Here is an 18,599-nt window from a genome sequence, read left to right as displayed (position 1 = left end):
CACATTGCAGACAGATTCTTCACCAGCTGAGCCACCAGGGAAGTCCAGGAATACTGGAGTGGGTAGCTTATCCCTTCTCCAGTGCATCTTCCAACCCAGGAATCAAACCAGGGTCTCCTGCATTGCAGGCAGATTCTTTATGAACTGAGCTATCAGGGAAGCCCTGTACCCATCAAGCAGTAATTTTTCATTCCCTCCTCCCTTCAACCCCTGTAACCTCTAATTTACTTTATGTATCTGTGAACTTACCTATTCTAGATGTTTAATATACATAGTAGAGTCATACATGTCTAGCTTATATCACCTAGCATAATGTTTTCAAATTTCATCCATGTTTTATCATATCTCAGAATTTCGTTCCTTTTTGAGGCTGAATAATGTTCCCTTATTTTTATATACCACATTTTGTTATCCACTGTCAGTGGATACTTTGGTTGCTTCCATCTTTGCAATCTGTGACTAATGCTCCTTTGAGCAATGGTGTACAAGTATCTGCTTAAGTCCTTGCTTAAGTTATTCTCGGTCTATACCCTGGGATGGAATTGCCGAATCATATGGTAATTCTATGTATAACTTTTGGGGGAACTGCCACACTGTTTTTCACAGTGATTGCACCATTTTACATTGCCATCAGCCATGCAAGAGGGTTCCGGTTTCTCTACATGCTTACCAAAACCTGTTATTTTCAAGCTTCTGTTGTTTTTATTTTGATAATAGCTCTCAATGGGTGTGAGTTGGTATCTCATTGTGGTTTTAATTTGCATTTTCCTAATGATTGGTAATGTTGAGCATCTTTCATGTGCTTATTAGCCATTTGTATACCTTATTTGGAGAAATATCTAAAGTTCTTTGTCCAATTTTTAAATGGGTTGTTTGTTTTGCTATTGAGTTGTAGGAGCTGTTTAAATATTCTGGATGTTAATCCCTTCTCAGGTATATGATTTGCAAATATTGTCTCTCATTCTGTGTGTTGTTTTTTCACTCTCTTGATGGTGTCTTTTGAAGCAGAAAAGTTTTTAATTTTGGTGAAGACTAACTTACCTGTTTTTTCTTCTGTTGCCTGTGACTTTGCTGCTTTCACATCCAAAAATCATTGCCAAATACAGTGTAATGAAAACGTCCTAAATGTTTTATATTTTTAGTTCTTAACATTTAGATCTTTGATCCATTTTGAGTTAATTTTTTTTGTGTGGTATAAGGTAAGGGTCCAACTTCATTCTTTCACATGTGGACATCTAGTTTTAACACCATTAAAGACTGCTGTTTCCTTGCTAAATGGATTTAACATTCTTGTCAATCATTTGACCGTATTTGCAGGGAGAGCACTTTTTTAAAAAGTGAAACATATGACAATGTAAACTTGTCTGTGCTTCAGCACCTCTCCTTAAAGAAAGATGAGGTTCCTTGCAATAGTGCTGAATGAAATGAATATGAAACATCAGCTGAGTTGAACTTAATTGTGGATGGGTATAAACTGGATGAATCTGAAGTTCTTAGTGTGACAACAGGGTCTCTTAAAGAAATGCATTTCTTGAAAAAAAAAAGTTCTGTTTTATAAACCAAGGAAGATAACCACAAGGAAGATGATCAAAAAGGGCAGAGAAATTCTTCTTATCCTAGGTCATGAGATAGTCAGAGCATCCTTCTCATAACTTGGAAAACAGAACTTGCACATTATTACCTAACTCCAGTCCATAGGGTCGCAGAAAAGTTGAACCCAGCTTAACAACTAAACAACAACTTCTATGTCTCTTCTGGGGTGCTTCCCAGGTGATGCTAGTGGTGAGGAACCCGCCTGCCGGTACAGGAGACATAAGAGACACGGGTTTGATCCCTGAGTTGGGAGGATTCCCTGGAGGAGGGCATGGCAACCCACACATAGCGTTCTTGCCTAGAGAATCCCATGGGCAAAGGGGCCTGACAGGCTGCAGTCCACGAGGTCACAGAGTCAGACATGACCGAAGAGACTTAGCATGCAGCACGCACAGCCCTCCAGACAGATTCTCCATGTGCAAGAGGTTTTTGTGTTAGTGAATGAGAGCCTCCAAGTCAGTGAAAGTTTTATTAACCTATGTGTATCGTCTTCTTCATGAGGGATGTATCAGTTTGAGAATGGATCAAATATACAGAGTTGAAGATTAAAGTAATATAAAAACAGATGTAGTTTGATAAGTGCATTCATTTCTCCCCTGAGAAATTTTTTTTTCTCAAAAGAACTTTTGAAGGTGGTTTTCTGTTGCTTGTTTCTTCTGAAACAGTAGAAAAGGGGGATAAGCTGAGTGAATAGAGAAACTAGGGTAACAGATAAAAGGAGTGAGGGAAACCTTTCTCCAAAAAGAGATGATCCCTTTCCATAAAAGAAAAAAACAAGGATGCTAGTTGATAGATTTATCAGTAAAAGTAAGTTGGAAAATACCCTCATAAAAATAAGCAAAACAAAAATTTAATTAGAATACATTATGAGGACTCAACCCAAAAAAGAATTGTGAAGATGAGAAGTGATAATTTAGTACTCAAGTACAATCAGTGATTTGTATCAAAGATCCAGTTAGAATAAGCTGTACTTGACAGGGCCTATGGTTGAATCAGTTTACATAGCTAGAAGGTTTATTACATACAAAGCAATAAAGTTTACTTTTATGTAAACCCCCAGAAGAGATTTGAAGTGACTTGCAAAATTAAACACATATAAAATGGGTCAAAAGACTAATTTTTATAAAAGAATGTCCATAAGAAGATATGCTTCCAAATACATATTATCCTTCATAAAGTCACCTGATTAGAGAAAAATTACTGTAATATGGCTATTTCTTAGAATTTTAGTAATTCTTTTGGAATTGTTTTCATAGCCAATTCTATGAAAATCTACTTCATTGCTTCAAGTAGTCACACCTGTTTTGCTTTTTAATATTTATTTTTTTAAATTTTTGGCTGTGTTGGGTCTTATTGCTGTGCATGGGCTTTCTCTAGTTGCTGTGAGTGGGAGCTGTACTCTGGTTGTGGTCCGTGGACTCCTCATTGCAGTGGCTTTTCTTGTTGGAAAGCATGGGCTCTAGGCATGGAGGCTTCAGTAGTTGTAGTGCATGGGCTCAGTAGTTGTGGCGCTCAAGTTAGTTGCTCTGAGGTTTATGGGATCTGCCCAGACCAGGGATCAAACCGGTGTCCCCTGTGTTGCACGGTGGATTCTTAACCACTAGACCACCAGAGAAGCTCTCAGCACTCACCTGTTTTTTTAACCCAGCTTCAATTTCCCTTTTAATCACTGGTTGCTCTCAATAACTGCCTCCCCACCATCTTAAATTAAATTCATCGTTTGTTGATGAAAACATATTACCAGGGCGATATATATCTAGAACAACGTGCTGTAGACTCTGAAAGTAATTTTGAAACAATTTCAGATATGTTTTGAGTCATGCATTATTGGAGTAAGTATATATTGCTATGGAGTGGTTATTTTGAATGAGAAAAGTCTCATTTTGATGAGTAAGTTTTACTATATTTGCTTTTAAAAGGCATTATTTGGGGAAAGAATGGGGGGAAAGGCATAATACAGTTTGATTGTGTTCATTTCAGGATTGTTTTGGAGATTTTTTGGTTTTTCTTTTTTTGAGGGATAGTTGTCTTTTAGGGAGAACTACTTTGGAATAGATTCATTGATCCTTAGGTAGGAATATTTTATTAGTTTGTTTCTTTAACTGATTTAAGCTATTCTTTTTTTAAACTGAGCTATTGTTGATGGCGTCCCTAGTTTAAAAATTTTCTCACATGTTTACACTGTTTTATTTTGTTCCGCCCAGCATATCAGCCTATATGTTAACTCGGATTTCCTGAGAGTATTAATGCATGGTAATACTAAGCCAGTCCTATCATACTAAAAGATTAGTGCTTTTGGTAGAATGATTTTTTCATCAAAACTATAAAATTGATAACCATAGTATAGTTAAAATATTTCTAAGCAATCGTTAATTTGGAAGGGTTTTATAATAACTTACTGCTAATAAAAAGACTGTTCTTCATTGGCCTCTAAATGGAAAGGAGATTTAAGCTGTAATTAAAGGATCACCTGACCTAGGTAATGGAATAATTCTGTAGGTGCATATGTATGATACTTGTGTGTGTGTGTTAGTCGCTCAGTCGTGTCTGACTCTTCGTGAGTTTATGGACTGTAGCCTGCCAGGCTCTTCTGTCCATGGAATTCTCCAGGCAAAAATACTGGAATGGGCTTCCATGACCTTCTACAGGGGATCTTCCTGACCCAGGGATCAAACCCTGGCCTTCCTCTTTGTGGGCAGATTCTTTACTGTTTGAGCTACCCAGGAAGCCCTTGATATTTGTGTACATTTATGCTGTTTAAATGTTCTGTTAAAGATCAGTTTAAAAAGTTTCTCATCTAATAATAGTTAACTCAATTGGGGTAGAATAAATTAGGGAGGGTAGATGAAACAAGAATACAAAATAGTGATAATCGTTAAAGCTTGGGTGATGGGTTTAAAGTAGTTCATTTAATTTTCTCTCTACTTTTATGTATGATTAAAAAATATCCTTAATAAAGTTAAATTTAAAAATCAGGTGGAAGAAACTGGCAAAATACCAACAAAGTGACTTTATATTTAAAACAGTCTTTAAATTTAAAGGTCTTTTTCAGTCCTTTCATTTCTATTTGAGAATGTGATCTTTTTTTTTTTTAATTTGTTTTTATTAGTTGGAGGCTAATTACTTTACAATATTGTAGTGGGTTTTGTCATACATTGACATGAATCAGCCATGGATTTACATGTATTCCCCATCCTGATTCCCCCTCCCACCTCTCTCTCTACCCAATCCCTCTGAGTCTTCCCAGTGCACCAGGCCCGAGCACTTGTCTCATGCATCCAACCTGGGCTGGCGATCTGTTTCACTATAGATAATATACATGTTTCGATGCTGTTCTCTCGAAACATCCCACCCTCGCCTTCTCCCACAGAGTCCAAAAGTCTGTTCTGTACATCTGTGTCTCTTTTTCTGTTTTGCATATAGGGTTATCATTACCATCTTTCTAAATTCCATATATATATATGTTAGAATATGATCTTTATTGGAGCTTCTCTTGCTGCTTTTTTCTTAAACTTCAGACTTTCTTACACTACCTCCCTCAGGAAATGAAATACTATTTCTCCAGCCAAGCATACTTTTGAGGTGGTGTCTGTATGTTAGGAAAGAATTAAAAAAGAAATACTATTTAATACTCCAGTGCATTTTCTTCTTGTGGATTAAAGTTCTTTGTATTAATTGAGATATATACTCTGAAAACTATGATTTTTAGATATAGATTTATATTACATGTGTTAAGTTTATACATTACTTCTCTTATTGTTTAAAGTCGTGTCCAACTCTTTTTCGACCCTGTGGACTGTAACCCACCAGACGCCTCTGTCCATGGGATTTCCCAGGCAAGAATATTGGAGTGGGTTGCCACTTCCTTCTCTTCCCGACCCAGGGATCAAACCTGCGTCTCCTGCATTGGGAGGTGGATTCTTTACCACTGAGCCACCAGGGAAGCCCACATTACTTTTAGGCAGCCCTTTTGTAGATAGATAGATATCAGTAAATATATATCTGTGACTACACGTCATTTCCAAGCTTTGATTGATTTCCTTTTTGTCATTTCTATATCCCAGTAGAGTTTTCACTAATTTTATAAATTCATCTCTGAATTGCAGTATTATGTGGTTTGTTCCTAGATCATTCAGTTCAGCTGCTCAGTTATGTCCAACTCTTTGCGACCCTATGGACCAATTCCCTAGATCATTAGGGAATTGAAAAGATTGCTTATTAAAACCCAATTTCATCTCTATATTACATAGTGTAAAAATTCATTTTCAGTGTTCATGGCCTTTGTTTTCCATTGCCAAGCATAAAGACATTCAAATGTAAGTCAGATTTTTCTGTGGGAATAAACATCATGTAATACTTGCTGCATCAGTAAAATTACTAAAATGAATTTTTAAAAAAATCACATGCCATTTTCAACATGGAGAAATTTGTTTTTAAAGTATTCCTAACATAACAGCTCTCTTTGATGCATTATCTCTTTTCTGCTTACACATTCTCTGAATGTTTCCTTTATCATAGGGATAATGACCACTGAGAATAGGACAAATGATAACAGAGTTAAGCTGGGTAGGGAAGATTTAGGTTAAACCTTATAGATAAAACCTGCTGGGTCAGGGAACTCTGAAAGTTGGTTACCTAGGCAGACCATGACATGACTGTTTCTTTCAATTAATGGGAACATTTGTTTGATTTCACAGTCATGTGAAGGAATCAGATTCAGATAATTACAGTTGTTATGACATAGTTGTTCAGTATTGTGGTGGGGGACCAAATCAAGTGACTACACTAAGTCAGTTCAGTTCAGTCACTCAGTTGTGTCCGACTCTTTGTGACCCCATGAATCGCAGCACGCCAGGCCTCCCTGTCCATCACCAACTTCCGGAGTTTACTCAAACTCATGTCCATCGAGTCGCTGATGCCATCCAGCCATCTCATCCTCTGTCGTCCCCTTCTCCTCCTGCCCCCAAACCCTCCCAGCATCAGGGTCTTTTCCAATGAGTCAGCTCTTCGCATGAGGTGGTCACAGTATTGGAGTTTCAGCATCAGCCCTTCCAATGAACACCCAGGACTGACCTCCTTTAGGATGGACTGGTTGAATCTCCTTGCAGTCCAAGGGACTCTCAAGAGTCTTCTCCAACACCACAGTTCAAAAGCATCAATTCTTTGGCGCTCAGCTTTCTTCACAGTCCAACTCTCACATCCATACATGACCACTGGAAAAACCATAGCCTTGACTAGATGGACCTTTGTTGGCAAAGTAATGTCTCTGCTTTTTAATATGCTATCTAGGTTGGTCATAACTTTCCTTCCAAAGAGTAAGCATCTTTGAATTTCATGCCTGCAGTCACCATCTGCAGTGATTTTGGAGCCCAAAAAAATAAAGTCTGACACTGTTTCCACTGTTTCCCCATCTATTTCCCATGAAGTGATGGGACCAGATGCCATGATTGTAGTTTTCTGATTGTTGAGCTTTAAGCCAACTTTTTCAGTCTCCTCTTTCACTTTCATCAAGAGGCTTTTTATAGTTCCTCTTCACTTTCTGCCATAAGGGTGATGTTATCTGCATATCTGAGGTTATTAATATTTCTCCCAGCAATCTTGATTCCAGCTTGTGCTTCTTCCAGCCCGACGTTTCTCATAATGTACTCTGTATATAAGTTAAATAAGCAGGGTGACTTGACTTACTCTTTTCCCTATTTGGAACCAGTCTGTTGTTCCATGTCCAATTCTAACTGTTGCTTCCTGACTTGCATATAGGTTTCTCAAGAGGCAGGTCAGGTGGTCTGGTAGTCCCATCTCTTTCAGCATTTTCCACAGTTTATTGTGATCCACACAGTCCAAGGCTTTGGCATAGTCAATAAAGCAGAAATAGATGTTTTTCTGGAACTCCCTTGCTTTTTCTGTGATCCAGCGGATGCTGGCAATTTGATCTCTGGTTCCTCTGCCTTTTCTAAAACCAGCTTGAACATCTGGAAGTTCACGGTTCATGTATTGCTGAAGCCTGGCTAGGAGAATTTTAAGCATTACTTTACTAGCATGTGAGATGAGTGCAATTGTGTGGTAGTTTGAGCATTCCTTGGGATTGCCTTTCTTTGGGATTGAAATGAAAACTGACCTTTTCCAGTCCTGTGGCCACTGCTGTTTTCCAAATTTGCTGGCATATTGAGTGCAGCACTTTTTTTTTTTTTTTTTTATTAGTTGGAAGCTAATTACTTCACAACATTTCAGTGGGTTTTGTCATACATTGATATGAATCAGCCATAGATTTACACGTATTCCCCATCCCGATCCCCCCTCCCACCTCCCTCTCCACCCAATTCCTCTGGGTCTTCCCAGTGCACCAGGACCGAGCACTTGTCTCATGCATCCCACCTGGGCTGGTGACCTGTTTCACCGTAGATAATATACATGCTGTTCTTTCGAAACATCCCACCCTCACCTTCTCCCACAGAGTTCAAAAGTCTGTTCTGTACTTCTGTGTCTCTTTTTCTGTTTTGCATATAGGGTTATCGTTACCATCTTTCTAAATTCCATATATATGTGTTAGTATGCTGTAATGTTCTTTATCTTTCTGGCTTACTTCACTCTGTATAATGGGCTCCAGTTTCATCCATCTCATTAGAACTGATTCACATGAATTCTTTTTAACGGCTGAGTAATATTCCATGGTGTATATGTACCAGAGCTTCCTTATCCATTCATCTGCTGATGGGCATCTAGGTTGCTTCCATGTCCTGGCTATTATAAACAGTGTGAGTGCAGCACTTTCATAGCATCGTCTTTTAGGATTTGAAATAGCTCAACTGGAATTCCATCACCTCCACTAACTTTGTTCGTAGTGATGCTTCCTAAGGCCCATTTGACTTCACATTCCAGGAGGTTTGGCTCTAGGTGAGTGATCACACCATCGTGATCACCCTGGGTCGTGAAGATCTTTTTTGTACAGTTCTTCTGTGTGTTCTTGCCACCTCTTCTTAATAGCTTCTGCTTCTGTTAGGTCCATACCATTTCTGTCCTTTATCGAACCCATCTTTGCATGAAATGTTCCCTTGGTATCTCTGATTTTCTTGAAGAGATCTCTAGTCTTTCCCATTCTGTTGTTTTCCTCTATTTCTTTGCATTGATCGCTGAGGAAGGCTTTCTTATCTCTCCTTGTTATTCTTTGGAACTCTGCATTCAGATGGGAATATCTTTCCTTTTCTCCTTTGCTTTTCGCTTCTCTTCCTTTCACAGCTATTTGTAAGGCCTCCTCAGACAGCCATTTTGCATTTTTGCATCTCTTTTCAATGGGGATGGTCTTGATCCCTGTCTCCTGTACAATGTCAGGAACCTCCATCCATAGTTCATCAGGCACTCTGTCTATCAGATCTAGTCCCTTAAATCTATTTCTCACTTTCACTGTATAATCATAAGGGATTTGATTTACAGGCTTCCCTGGTGGCTCAGATGGTAAAGCGTCTGCCTGCAATGCGGGAGACCTGGGTTCAATCCCTGTGTTGGAAAGATCCCCTGGAGAAGGAAATTGCAACCCACTCCAGTACTCTTGCCTGGAAAATCCCACGGATGGAGGAGCCTGATAGGCTGCAGTCCATGTGGTCACAAAGAGTCGGACACGACTGAGTGACTACAGTAAAGATTCCTTTATTTTCTAAGTTTTTTTTAATCCACCCCTCAATTTTTCCTGTGGCTTAGATGGTAAAGAATCCACCTGCAGTGCAGGAGACCTGGGTTCGATCCCTGGGTTGGGAAGATCCCCTGGAGAAGGGGATCTTAGCCAACCCACTCCAGTATTCTGGCCTCGAGAATTCCATGGACTGTATAGTATAGTCCATGGGATTGCAAAGAGTCAGACACCACTGAGTGACTTTCACTCCGTTTTTCCTGAGATGAGTAGAACAACATTATCTAGGATATTCTGTGGTTGTTGAAGAATGAATTTATTTCCACCTGGATTTCCAATTCATTAAGTAGCTAAGTTCTACTTCTTTAAGACTCTTTGAAGAGGGGAATTCTCTGGTGGTCCAGTGATTAGGACTCAGCTTTCACTGCCAAGGGCCGATTCACAAGTTCAGTCCCTCATCAGGAAAGTAAGATCCCACAAGCTGTGTGGTACGGCCAAAAAAAAAAAAAAACAGACGACGACTCTTTGAAAAGGACAGTCGAAACATTCCAGTTAGATGAGAGAACTTATGTGGAAGTATCTGATCTAAAGTGTACACTGGAGGTTGCACCCCAGTGGCCCATGGGCACAACTGAAACCACAGACCATCGTTTGGCTCAAGTAAAGTTTGTTGGTTTTCTCAGTTGAGTCCGTAGCTAAAAATTGGCAGATTCCAAGTAAAAATCTAGGCTGGTTGTTATCACATAAAGGGCAGCATTTAACTTTCATTCCCACAGGGAAGTCAGCTATAGCCGACAGCTCCTTCACCCTTTATGCCAAGACCTACACCAACACTTAGATCATTTTGCACATTAATTGACTTGCCTGACCCTGACAGAGGTGTTTGAAACATGTTATGTGAGTCTCAGAAAGTTTGGTAAATTTTGTAGTACCTTGAGATACTGGTTATAAAAATGGATTATCCATATAAGCCTGAGTAAATCACACGTTTTTTTTTTTAAGAAGACTTCCTGGACTGGGCTGATTGGCCCCGTTTCTGTCCTGTACCTCCTTAGTCACATTGTGTTGTAGATCTTCTAAAATTTATTATAAAAATCTAATTGTGGTACACTGTGATCTCCTCCAGGCCTAAGATTATGAATTATTTTGTTTTCTGTTTTCAGCATCTAATACCTGTATACAGTAGACATACAGATGTCTGTTACATTCTTCTAACTTCAAGTACAAGCATTTGAGTGTGATGATCTATTCATTCTTGAGGGAAAAATTATATACTAGCTGTTTCTCTCTTTTTTAAAAAAATTAACAAGCATCTTTGGTTAAAGAGGGTGTTTAAAGTTATTATTTCAAAAAATGCCAGTTTTTCTGTTTTAAAATGAAAAAAATAGTCTAAATACACATTCCTACTAAGCATATAGGTTCTCAGAGGGGAAATTTTGAGTTAGGTAATTTTTTTCATTTTATTTTAAAATAAATATTCTTTTAATTTCTTAATGACTTTTTAAATAAATCTTTTAATTACCATTTAATTTTGCATTGGCAATGAATTAAGATTGACAGTCTTTCAGACTCTGCTTGTTCACTTACTTACATATCTAGCCATGTTGGAGTTGGTTTTATTTTGTATTACTGAAAGTGTTGAATGGTACCTAGATTTTGGATTTTAGGTACTTTAAAATTGAGGTAGTTTTTAGAATTTTTCATTTTTTAAAGATCATTTTTGATCTCATAGGTTAGAGAGAAAATTTTTGACTGTCTATGATAGTGTGTTGGGGTTTTCAAATAGTTGTGAAAAATAGAAAAGGCCCTCTGGTATTTGTTTATATGAGAATGGATAGATTTAATTTAAAGTTTCCTTAATGAAAATGTGAATTATTACCTTTCCTAGTTAGCTCAGAGAACCAAGATCATGTAGCCTAAATAAAGAATGTTGATGTTGATCACATTTATAGCATAAAAGCAAATAACTGTTCTTGAGTGGTTGTGTTGGATTTTTGCTTTTCATAGTATGATTAGTAGTATTCATTTCTCCTAGTTGTAATAGTTTTAGAAATTTTCAACATTGTATTTGGTCATTTTGCTCTTCCAATTAGTACCATCTCCCTTTCACAAAAAATACAGAAGTTGGAGGAATCTAAATATATGTTTTCAAAAACCTAAATGTCTCTAGGGAAAACACCCTATAACTTAAACATAATTCATATCCTAAATTTATCAGTATCTTTAAAAGATTTATGTATCTTCAAGTCAGTTATTTTACTAGACTAGGTAGTTTCTTTAACTTTTAAAAAATAGAGTAATACGACTCCATTTACCAAGGGCAAATATCCATTCCCAGAATCAAAAAAAATTTCCCTTCTGTTCCATATTTGGACATCTAGTTAGATCTTTAATAGGGAAAGTTGGTTCTTACCTGTATCAAGATTACAAATTTAGGTGCTGGAAGGGTAGAAAAGTGGGTTGTTAGGTACAAGCGGACTTTGTTTAAATGAGCACTTAAAAGTGAGATGAGACTGCTCTGGTTTATTCTTGTATTCTTTATTAGTCTGTTTCACCTGCTGTAGTTCAATTTTAAACTCTGTTTACCAGTTGCATTCAGTTTTTGTCATATAAACCTGAAATGTGGCAGAAAAAATAAACTAAGACAAAAGAAATTTATTTTTCTGTTTGTCTTTTGACTTAACATTTCAGGATCAGGCTTGTATTCTAGGCTTAGGGTATAAGAAAAGTTAAATAATGTATAATACTTAAGCTTATCTTCAGTACTCTTGTTATGGCTAATTAGATGAATTTTAGTGATGGTCAGAGGCTTCTAAATAGGAGGCAGTAACTCCTATTAATACCAGTTTCCAAATGGTATCTCTCTGTTCCAGCCCATCACAACAGTGTTAAAACCAGTTTTTGTTTTTGTTTTGTTTTGTTGCTTTGTTTTGTTTTTTAACAGGAGAGCCAGTGTGACTCCTTCAAGACTGGAGTGACACACTCCGCGTCTGCGTCTGCCTCATGTGAGTTCTCATTTTGGCAGCAGCATTCCGCTAGGCTGGAACCTCTGTCGAGGTGTGCCCTTCCTTTTTTCTAAAATCTCCAAACTATCACACACTGTGTCTTGGTGGCAAAGGTAAAAAGTGCATGAGAGTCCCAGACTTCCCTGCAGAAAGTTTTCGGCTCATCCAAAGGGACTGTCTCCTCTAATACAGACTGTATCTTGTATGAACAAAATCTACTCAAAACAGAGCCCACAGCTTTCATCCCCACAACGGGCAGTTGATACTTCTGGAAGACCTGTTTTTCTCTCTCTCACAGATTATGGAGTAAAGAATATCTTCAAATGCTCTCAGTAGCTTCAGCTCTCAAAGCTTTGGTTGTTCTCTTTATAGTCTGGTTACATAACCTGAGAACACTGTGTGCTGCCCTGGTGCCTGAAGCAGGCCTCTTTTTTGGACTCTGGCCCTTAAAATAACCTCTTCCTTTGTCTCTGGATATTGGATAGGCCTGAGGACCTTCTTGAAGAAGAAATAAGCAGTGCATGTGTAAGGCTATGTTTACGCCTGAAGTTATTGGCTGTGTTTTGGAAAGTCAGTTATAAGAACTGAGTTTGAAGCTGTGCATCGTTTACTTGCCAGTTGTGCCAGAGGAATTGAAATTAGACCCTTTGCAGCTGTAGAGGCATATAGAGCTGTAAGTCTGAGGTGATACATATGGTTACCCACAGATGTCAAGGCTGGCTTTGAAGTGCCTGGTTGACTGAAAAAGGAATTTTGCTTTTTATTTATTTATTCATTTGAGCCATGATATGTAGGCTTCAAGAGTAGTCATTTTTGCCACCAGGTCAGAACAGATTGTAATTATCCTCAGGGGACGCTTAGAACCAAACATCTAGATTCATGCTCTGTGCAGCTGCAGTTCTGCTTCTCCAGCCCTGGCTGTAGTGTATAGTTCTCTAGCAGATGATTTAATGACCTGGGAGTTCGTGTTACTGAAATGATTATCCAGGAAGCTTATGAGAAAATGTCAATAGCTTGTAGGTCTTACTGATTAACATAGAGCTTAGTGAAATAGATGGTGTTGTCAGAGTGGAACTTGGACTCTCTTTGCTAAATCCATTCCCATCTGTGAATAGAACAGTTTATTTTGGACTAGCTGAAAGAAACTGGAGGGAGAGTAGTGTATTTCAACACCCAAGCCTAAACTTTGATGGCCTGCGCAATCTAGAAATTCATTTTTAATAGTGGCACTATATACCGCCATGAGAAGCTTTGGATGAGACTCAGGAAAACCTAAATTCTGGCTTCAACTGATGTTTGTACTTGTCGTGCAACTTTAAAAGCAATTGGGGAAAACTGTATTTTTTGGAAGCATCCTAAACTCATTGAGAGAAAGGAAATATGAAGTATTTACTTCAGTAGGTAGAGTTTCTAGACAATCATTTGGAAGTTCTGCCCTGGAATAAACGCAAACATGACAGGAGTATAGTGTTTATTTTCTGCTGTTCTATTCCTTATGATGGCAGAATGGGAAATTGTGTTCTCTAGCCTCCCACATTTTTTTTTTTCACTAAAAACTCTCAATAAATTGATTTGGGTTTCAGTCCAAATTGTCTCATAGAAATAGATTTTAATGAATATTACTTCATCACTTCTCTAACTAGGGAAAATTGTTCATTTAGAGGTAATCAGTGGGGATGATTAACTTTTGTTTCTGTCTCCCATTCTTAAGGTATATCCAGCAGATTATCTTTATGAAAATTTAATAATTGAAAACATTTTATATGGGCTAAATCCTATGAGAATAAGTATCAGTGGATTATCCAAATGACTTTGCTATACAGGAATTTTGTTCCATTAAATAAAATGTTGTTTGAAATAAGTGGGGCTTTGTTAGGATTGAGAAGTAATCTTTGTTTTGTGAAAGTCTTGTTAAAATGAAATTTACTTTCAGTTGAGGCGTAAGCTCGAGGGGTGAGATATTATTTTATATTCTCAAAATAATTCAAATTGACATCAATGGATACCATGCTTTCCTAGTTTTTATGATAATACACCGGCTCTTGTTCTGTTTGCATGTATATATACATAGCACTTCCTTTACAATAGTGTGCATCTTCCATGCCTGAGGATTTAAAAAGTTTTGGGGGAGAGGGATGGGTGAGGATGGTGCTGAAATTGAGAGGAGGAGAAAAATATAGCCAGTTTTGAAAATGTTAGCCAGAGTTAGCTTAGGCATGAAATCATCATTCCACAGAAGAAATGAGAGCTTCTTTTGGCATTTTTCTGGTGAGCTGAGACTTAAGCATCTCCTAAAGGACTTTAAAATTTGTAGGCTTTTTAATATGACAAATGTTTATTGAAGGATTTTGAAAGCTCACCTTGTTTTTAAAAATTTCAATTTAAAAAGGATAGATAAATAATATTAACATATTACAAGTTTTAAAGGTACAGAAGAAGGTATACGAAAGCCTCCTTTCCTCTCCTATCTCTTAGCTACTCAGCTCCCAGCTGGAGGCAACCAGTATTACCGTTTTATGTATTTCCAGAAATATTCTAAAGGATTGTTTTCGGAAAGGGAAAGTTGAATCATACTCATTAAAATATTAGCTCTAACTTGAATAGGCAGACTAATTACAATGAAGAGTCCATTTGAGCCATAGGCTATGTGTTAATTGTAGATAGAACTATAATAATAGTTTCATTATTATGAGACATAAGAATAGGATGTTTGGGGGAGTTTTTTTGGCATCATTTGGCAGTTAGCAAGATCACAGGTGTTTTTTATTTTTAAGTTTTTAATATGGCTTACCTGCTCCTAGAAAACTGATGGAAGAATGTCTACCTACATCCTTTATTTTGGAAGAAACCCGTTTAAAGGAGCAACATTTTCTTTATACTGAACTGTGATGATTCTGAAAAGGTTTTTCATTATAGAAAACTTCAGACATACATTATATTTGAGAGAAACCCCCATATTCCAAAATCTATTTTACTTCACCTGTAAAAAACTCATTGTTCTCTGGCAGATAAGGAGGTATATATATAACATTATATATTCGTGCACTTATTCATTCTTCCATAATCAGGTCTAATAAAATGAGTTATAATTCTTCAGTGTCTGATTCCCAATTCATATCCAGACTTCCCTGTCTTAGGCATGTCTTTTTATGGTAGTTTTAGCACTAATAATTTGTAAAATGCAATTTTGATGGCTATGACATTGTTAGGACTGATAAAAGAAAACACCTAAATCCTAACAAATAGAATTATGCTGGTTGGAGCTTAAGGCAATTCCTAAGCCAGATAGTAATTCTAAAAATAGACTAGTCTTTTTTTTTAAAAATAGTTTTGAAGAATTCCTATACCAGTCATGCACATCAGTGAGGACTTCAACTTATATAGACCTCTCTCTCTAGTTTTATATTAATTAGATTCCCATGGTTAATACCACAGCTGTGCCTATTACATTCCCCGCCTCCCAACTTTAGATTGTGGGCCTAAGAGAATAAAAAGGAAAAAAATGATTGGATTAGGTTTCCTAAGAATGAAGAAGCCTGGAATGCCTGATAATTCATCTTGTTGCTGCTACTCCTATCATAACATGACCTGTTTCCACGGACTAACAGTTGAGTTCTGCGATTACTTGAGGCAGTACAAAACATGAAGTTTGAAGGAAAAGAAGAAAAATGGCAAATTTAGTAGGAGAGAGGAATTGGGAAAGTTGAAATTCACTCTGCCTTCCGTTTTAATTGGCTGTGTTTTAATGAGAACCTCCTCTTTGTGCAGTGTACAAGTCCCCGGAGTATGAGTCCCTTGGCTTTGAGCTTACCGTGGAGAGATTGGTTTCTATTGGCTATCCTCAAGAGCTTCTCAGCTTCGCATATGACTCTACATTCCCTACCAGGTAATTTTTCAAGATTATTTTTGGATTAAAACCCATCCTTTTGTCCCCCAAATTAATAATTCCAAATGTGTCCCTAACCAATGCCATCCCCCAGACAAACAAACAAAAAGATGCAACAAAACATCAAAAGGTCTTTGGGGCTTTTTGGTTGGTTTTCTGAAATTACCATGAACCTTTAATGTACACCATATCTTTTGTGTTCCTGATTTGAACTTTGAACTTAATTCATTGCTATTAAAGAAGATCCATTTATGAGAAGGGGTCTCCCTGATGGCTCAGTGGTAAAGAATCCGCCTGCCAATGCAGGAAACTCGGGTTCCATCCCTGGGTTGGGAAGATCCTCTGTAGAAGGAAATGGCAACCCACTCAAAGTATTCTTGCCTGAAAATCTCATGAGCAGATGAGCCTGGTGGGCTACAGTCCATGGGGTTGCAAAAGAGTTGGACTCGGTAACTAAACAACAACAACAAATTTATGAGAAGAGGGATTATTAAAACTGATGGTCAGTAATTGCAGATGCTCCTCTCTTACACTGTTGGGAGTTTTGCTAATATATTTTGTTTTGCTAATATATTTAACTGGGTAATCAGGAGCCTTCTTGGCAGTTTCCATTTCTGGATTTGATAAGAAAGATTTGAGGTTAACACGAGGCTTATTTTGAGATGCCATCATATGTATCCCATGTGTGCTTAGCTGCTCAGTCGTGTCTGACTCTCTGCAACCCCATGGACTGTAGCCCGCCCGGCTCACAATATTTCTCACAAAAGTCCTGGGGTGAGATACGACGGACTGGACAGGCGGGCTTGGGAAGGATTCTTCACTTCTCACTGGGCAGCAGAATGCACTTCCATCCGACGGGAACCGCAGACCACCTCAGGTGGCTCGAGAAATGTCTAATAGAGGGAAATAGAAGCCAACTCAGTTGTCTAAGAGAATAAAAAGAAGCTCTGTTTTAGAACAGAACCAGCTGTATTCAGAGAAATTTTTGTTTACACCTTGTTTGATTAAGCTCTCTCACACAAAACAATTGTGATTATTCATCTGGACAGAGTTAAGTATTTGTTAGTTGCTCTGGGATTCGTTTTTAAGATTTTATTCACTCACTTTACCCTCTAGGGTTGTATTTTTGGGTACATACATGAGCCACCATAAAACTTGAATAAGGTGAAGGTTGGTTTGTGGTGATTGAGTAAATACTACATTAGATCCTTGCCTTTATTACTTTGTGTGATTGGTGATATCTTCATTTTCCCATAGGGGACTAGTATTTGATACACTGTATGGAAATCTTTTGAAAGTTGATGCCTATGGAAACCTCTTGGTCTGTGCACATGGATTTAACTTCATAAGGGGGTGAGTACAAAGAACCTTTAACCTCTTTCTAGTGTTTTTATAGTCAAACAATGTGAAGATGACATTATCTTCCCCAGTATAATATACTTTCTTATTTCCTCATTATTAAAGAGCAATTCCTTTACATAAGAATACTTAACAATTATTTTTTAGACAGCTAGGACCCAAACTGATGTATAAATATAGTTAGCAGTTACATTTTGTTTAAATTAAGTGCCTTCTAAAATTATATAGCATCCAACAAAGCTAATCTTGAAACTTGCCAAAAAACTGTAGTGGCTTTGACTTATTTGAAATTCTAAGATTTTTATTTTCTCCTTTTTAATACAGTTCTCAGGTAGCTGCTCAGAAGAGGTATGTACATAAAGTACTTTGAAAAATTTAAAACTACAGTAATGTAAATGACTAAGATTTTTAACAGCTAATACATTATTTTTATATTCTAATGTATACCTTCAGGTATTTGATCATGTGGTTAAATTTTTTTAAACACGGGGTTAAAATGAATACAGAGTGATACTATTTGAAACAAATAAGGATAAGTTTTATTTTCATAATTAGCATATTTCCACTATTCTTACCTAATTTGAACTCTCCACCCTAGTAATAAACAGCAGATAAAATTTAGTGTCTAGTATCTTTTTTGAAACATCTCAAATTTTTTCTTTAAAAATCACAATACCCCAGTTTGACAATTTCTGTAATTGTGGCTTTACAATTATACGTTTTCTCTACTATTATACCACTTAATTTACCACTGACACTATTAGGGTCAGAACAACTCTTAAAACCAATATGGGTTAAGTATCAGTCTATTATTTATTTTCATAGCAAAGTAGTAAAAACTACACACAGTCTACATTGAAATTTGTTAAATAAACAATGTCTTTTTGGTAAATACTTTTTTGTGATAAGAGACACTAACTGAAACTGTACCAGAGTTTCCTTTAAATCTGAGGTAACCGCCATGCCCTATTTGGAATTGAATCATCTGTTAAGTCTTCAGCTGGCATTACACAGACTCAGTGATTTCCAGGTATACACTAGGAGAACAGTATGAAATAAATACCCTACTTGACACATCTGATTAGACCAGTAGTTATATCTACCTTTCTTTCACCATTTCTTTCTGAGGGATTTG

General features: G+C 37.3%; 1 protein-coding gene across 4 annotated transcripts in view; it reads left to right on the top strand.

Moving 5' to 3' along the window:
- Positions 1-18,599, top strand: part of NT5C2 (5'-nucleotidase, cytosolic II) — a 98,667-nt gene that overhangs the window by 65,645 nt on the left and 14,423 nt on the right. For 2 of the 4 annotated variants that reach the window (XM_043925227.1, XM_043925229.1), the window contains 3 exons: positions 15,988-16,105; positions 17,363-17,458; positions 17,789-17,812. In XM_043925227.1, coding sequence (XP_043781162.1) covers positions 15,988-16,105; positions 17,363-17,458; positions 17,789-17,812 — 238 coding nt within the window. Of the gene's footprint in view, positions 1-12,169; positions 12,220-15,987; positions 16,106-17,362; positions 17,459-17,788; positions 17,813-18,599 lie in introns of those variants that run through there. The other 2 variants (XM_043925231.1, XM_043925228.1) reach the window with 2 other exon arrangements.

Source organism: Cervus elaphus, chromosome 15, assembly GCF_910594005.1.
Source record: "Cervus elaphus chromosome 15, mCerEla1.1, whole genome shotgun sequence".
Taxonomy (NCBI): Eukaryota; Metazoa; Chordata; class Mammalia; order Artiodactyla; family Cervidae; genus Cervus; species Cervus elaphus.
This window is presented reverse-complemented; position numbering and strand designations above follow the sequence as displayed.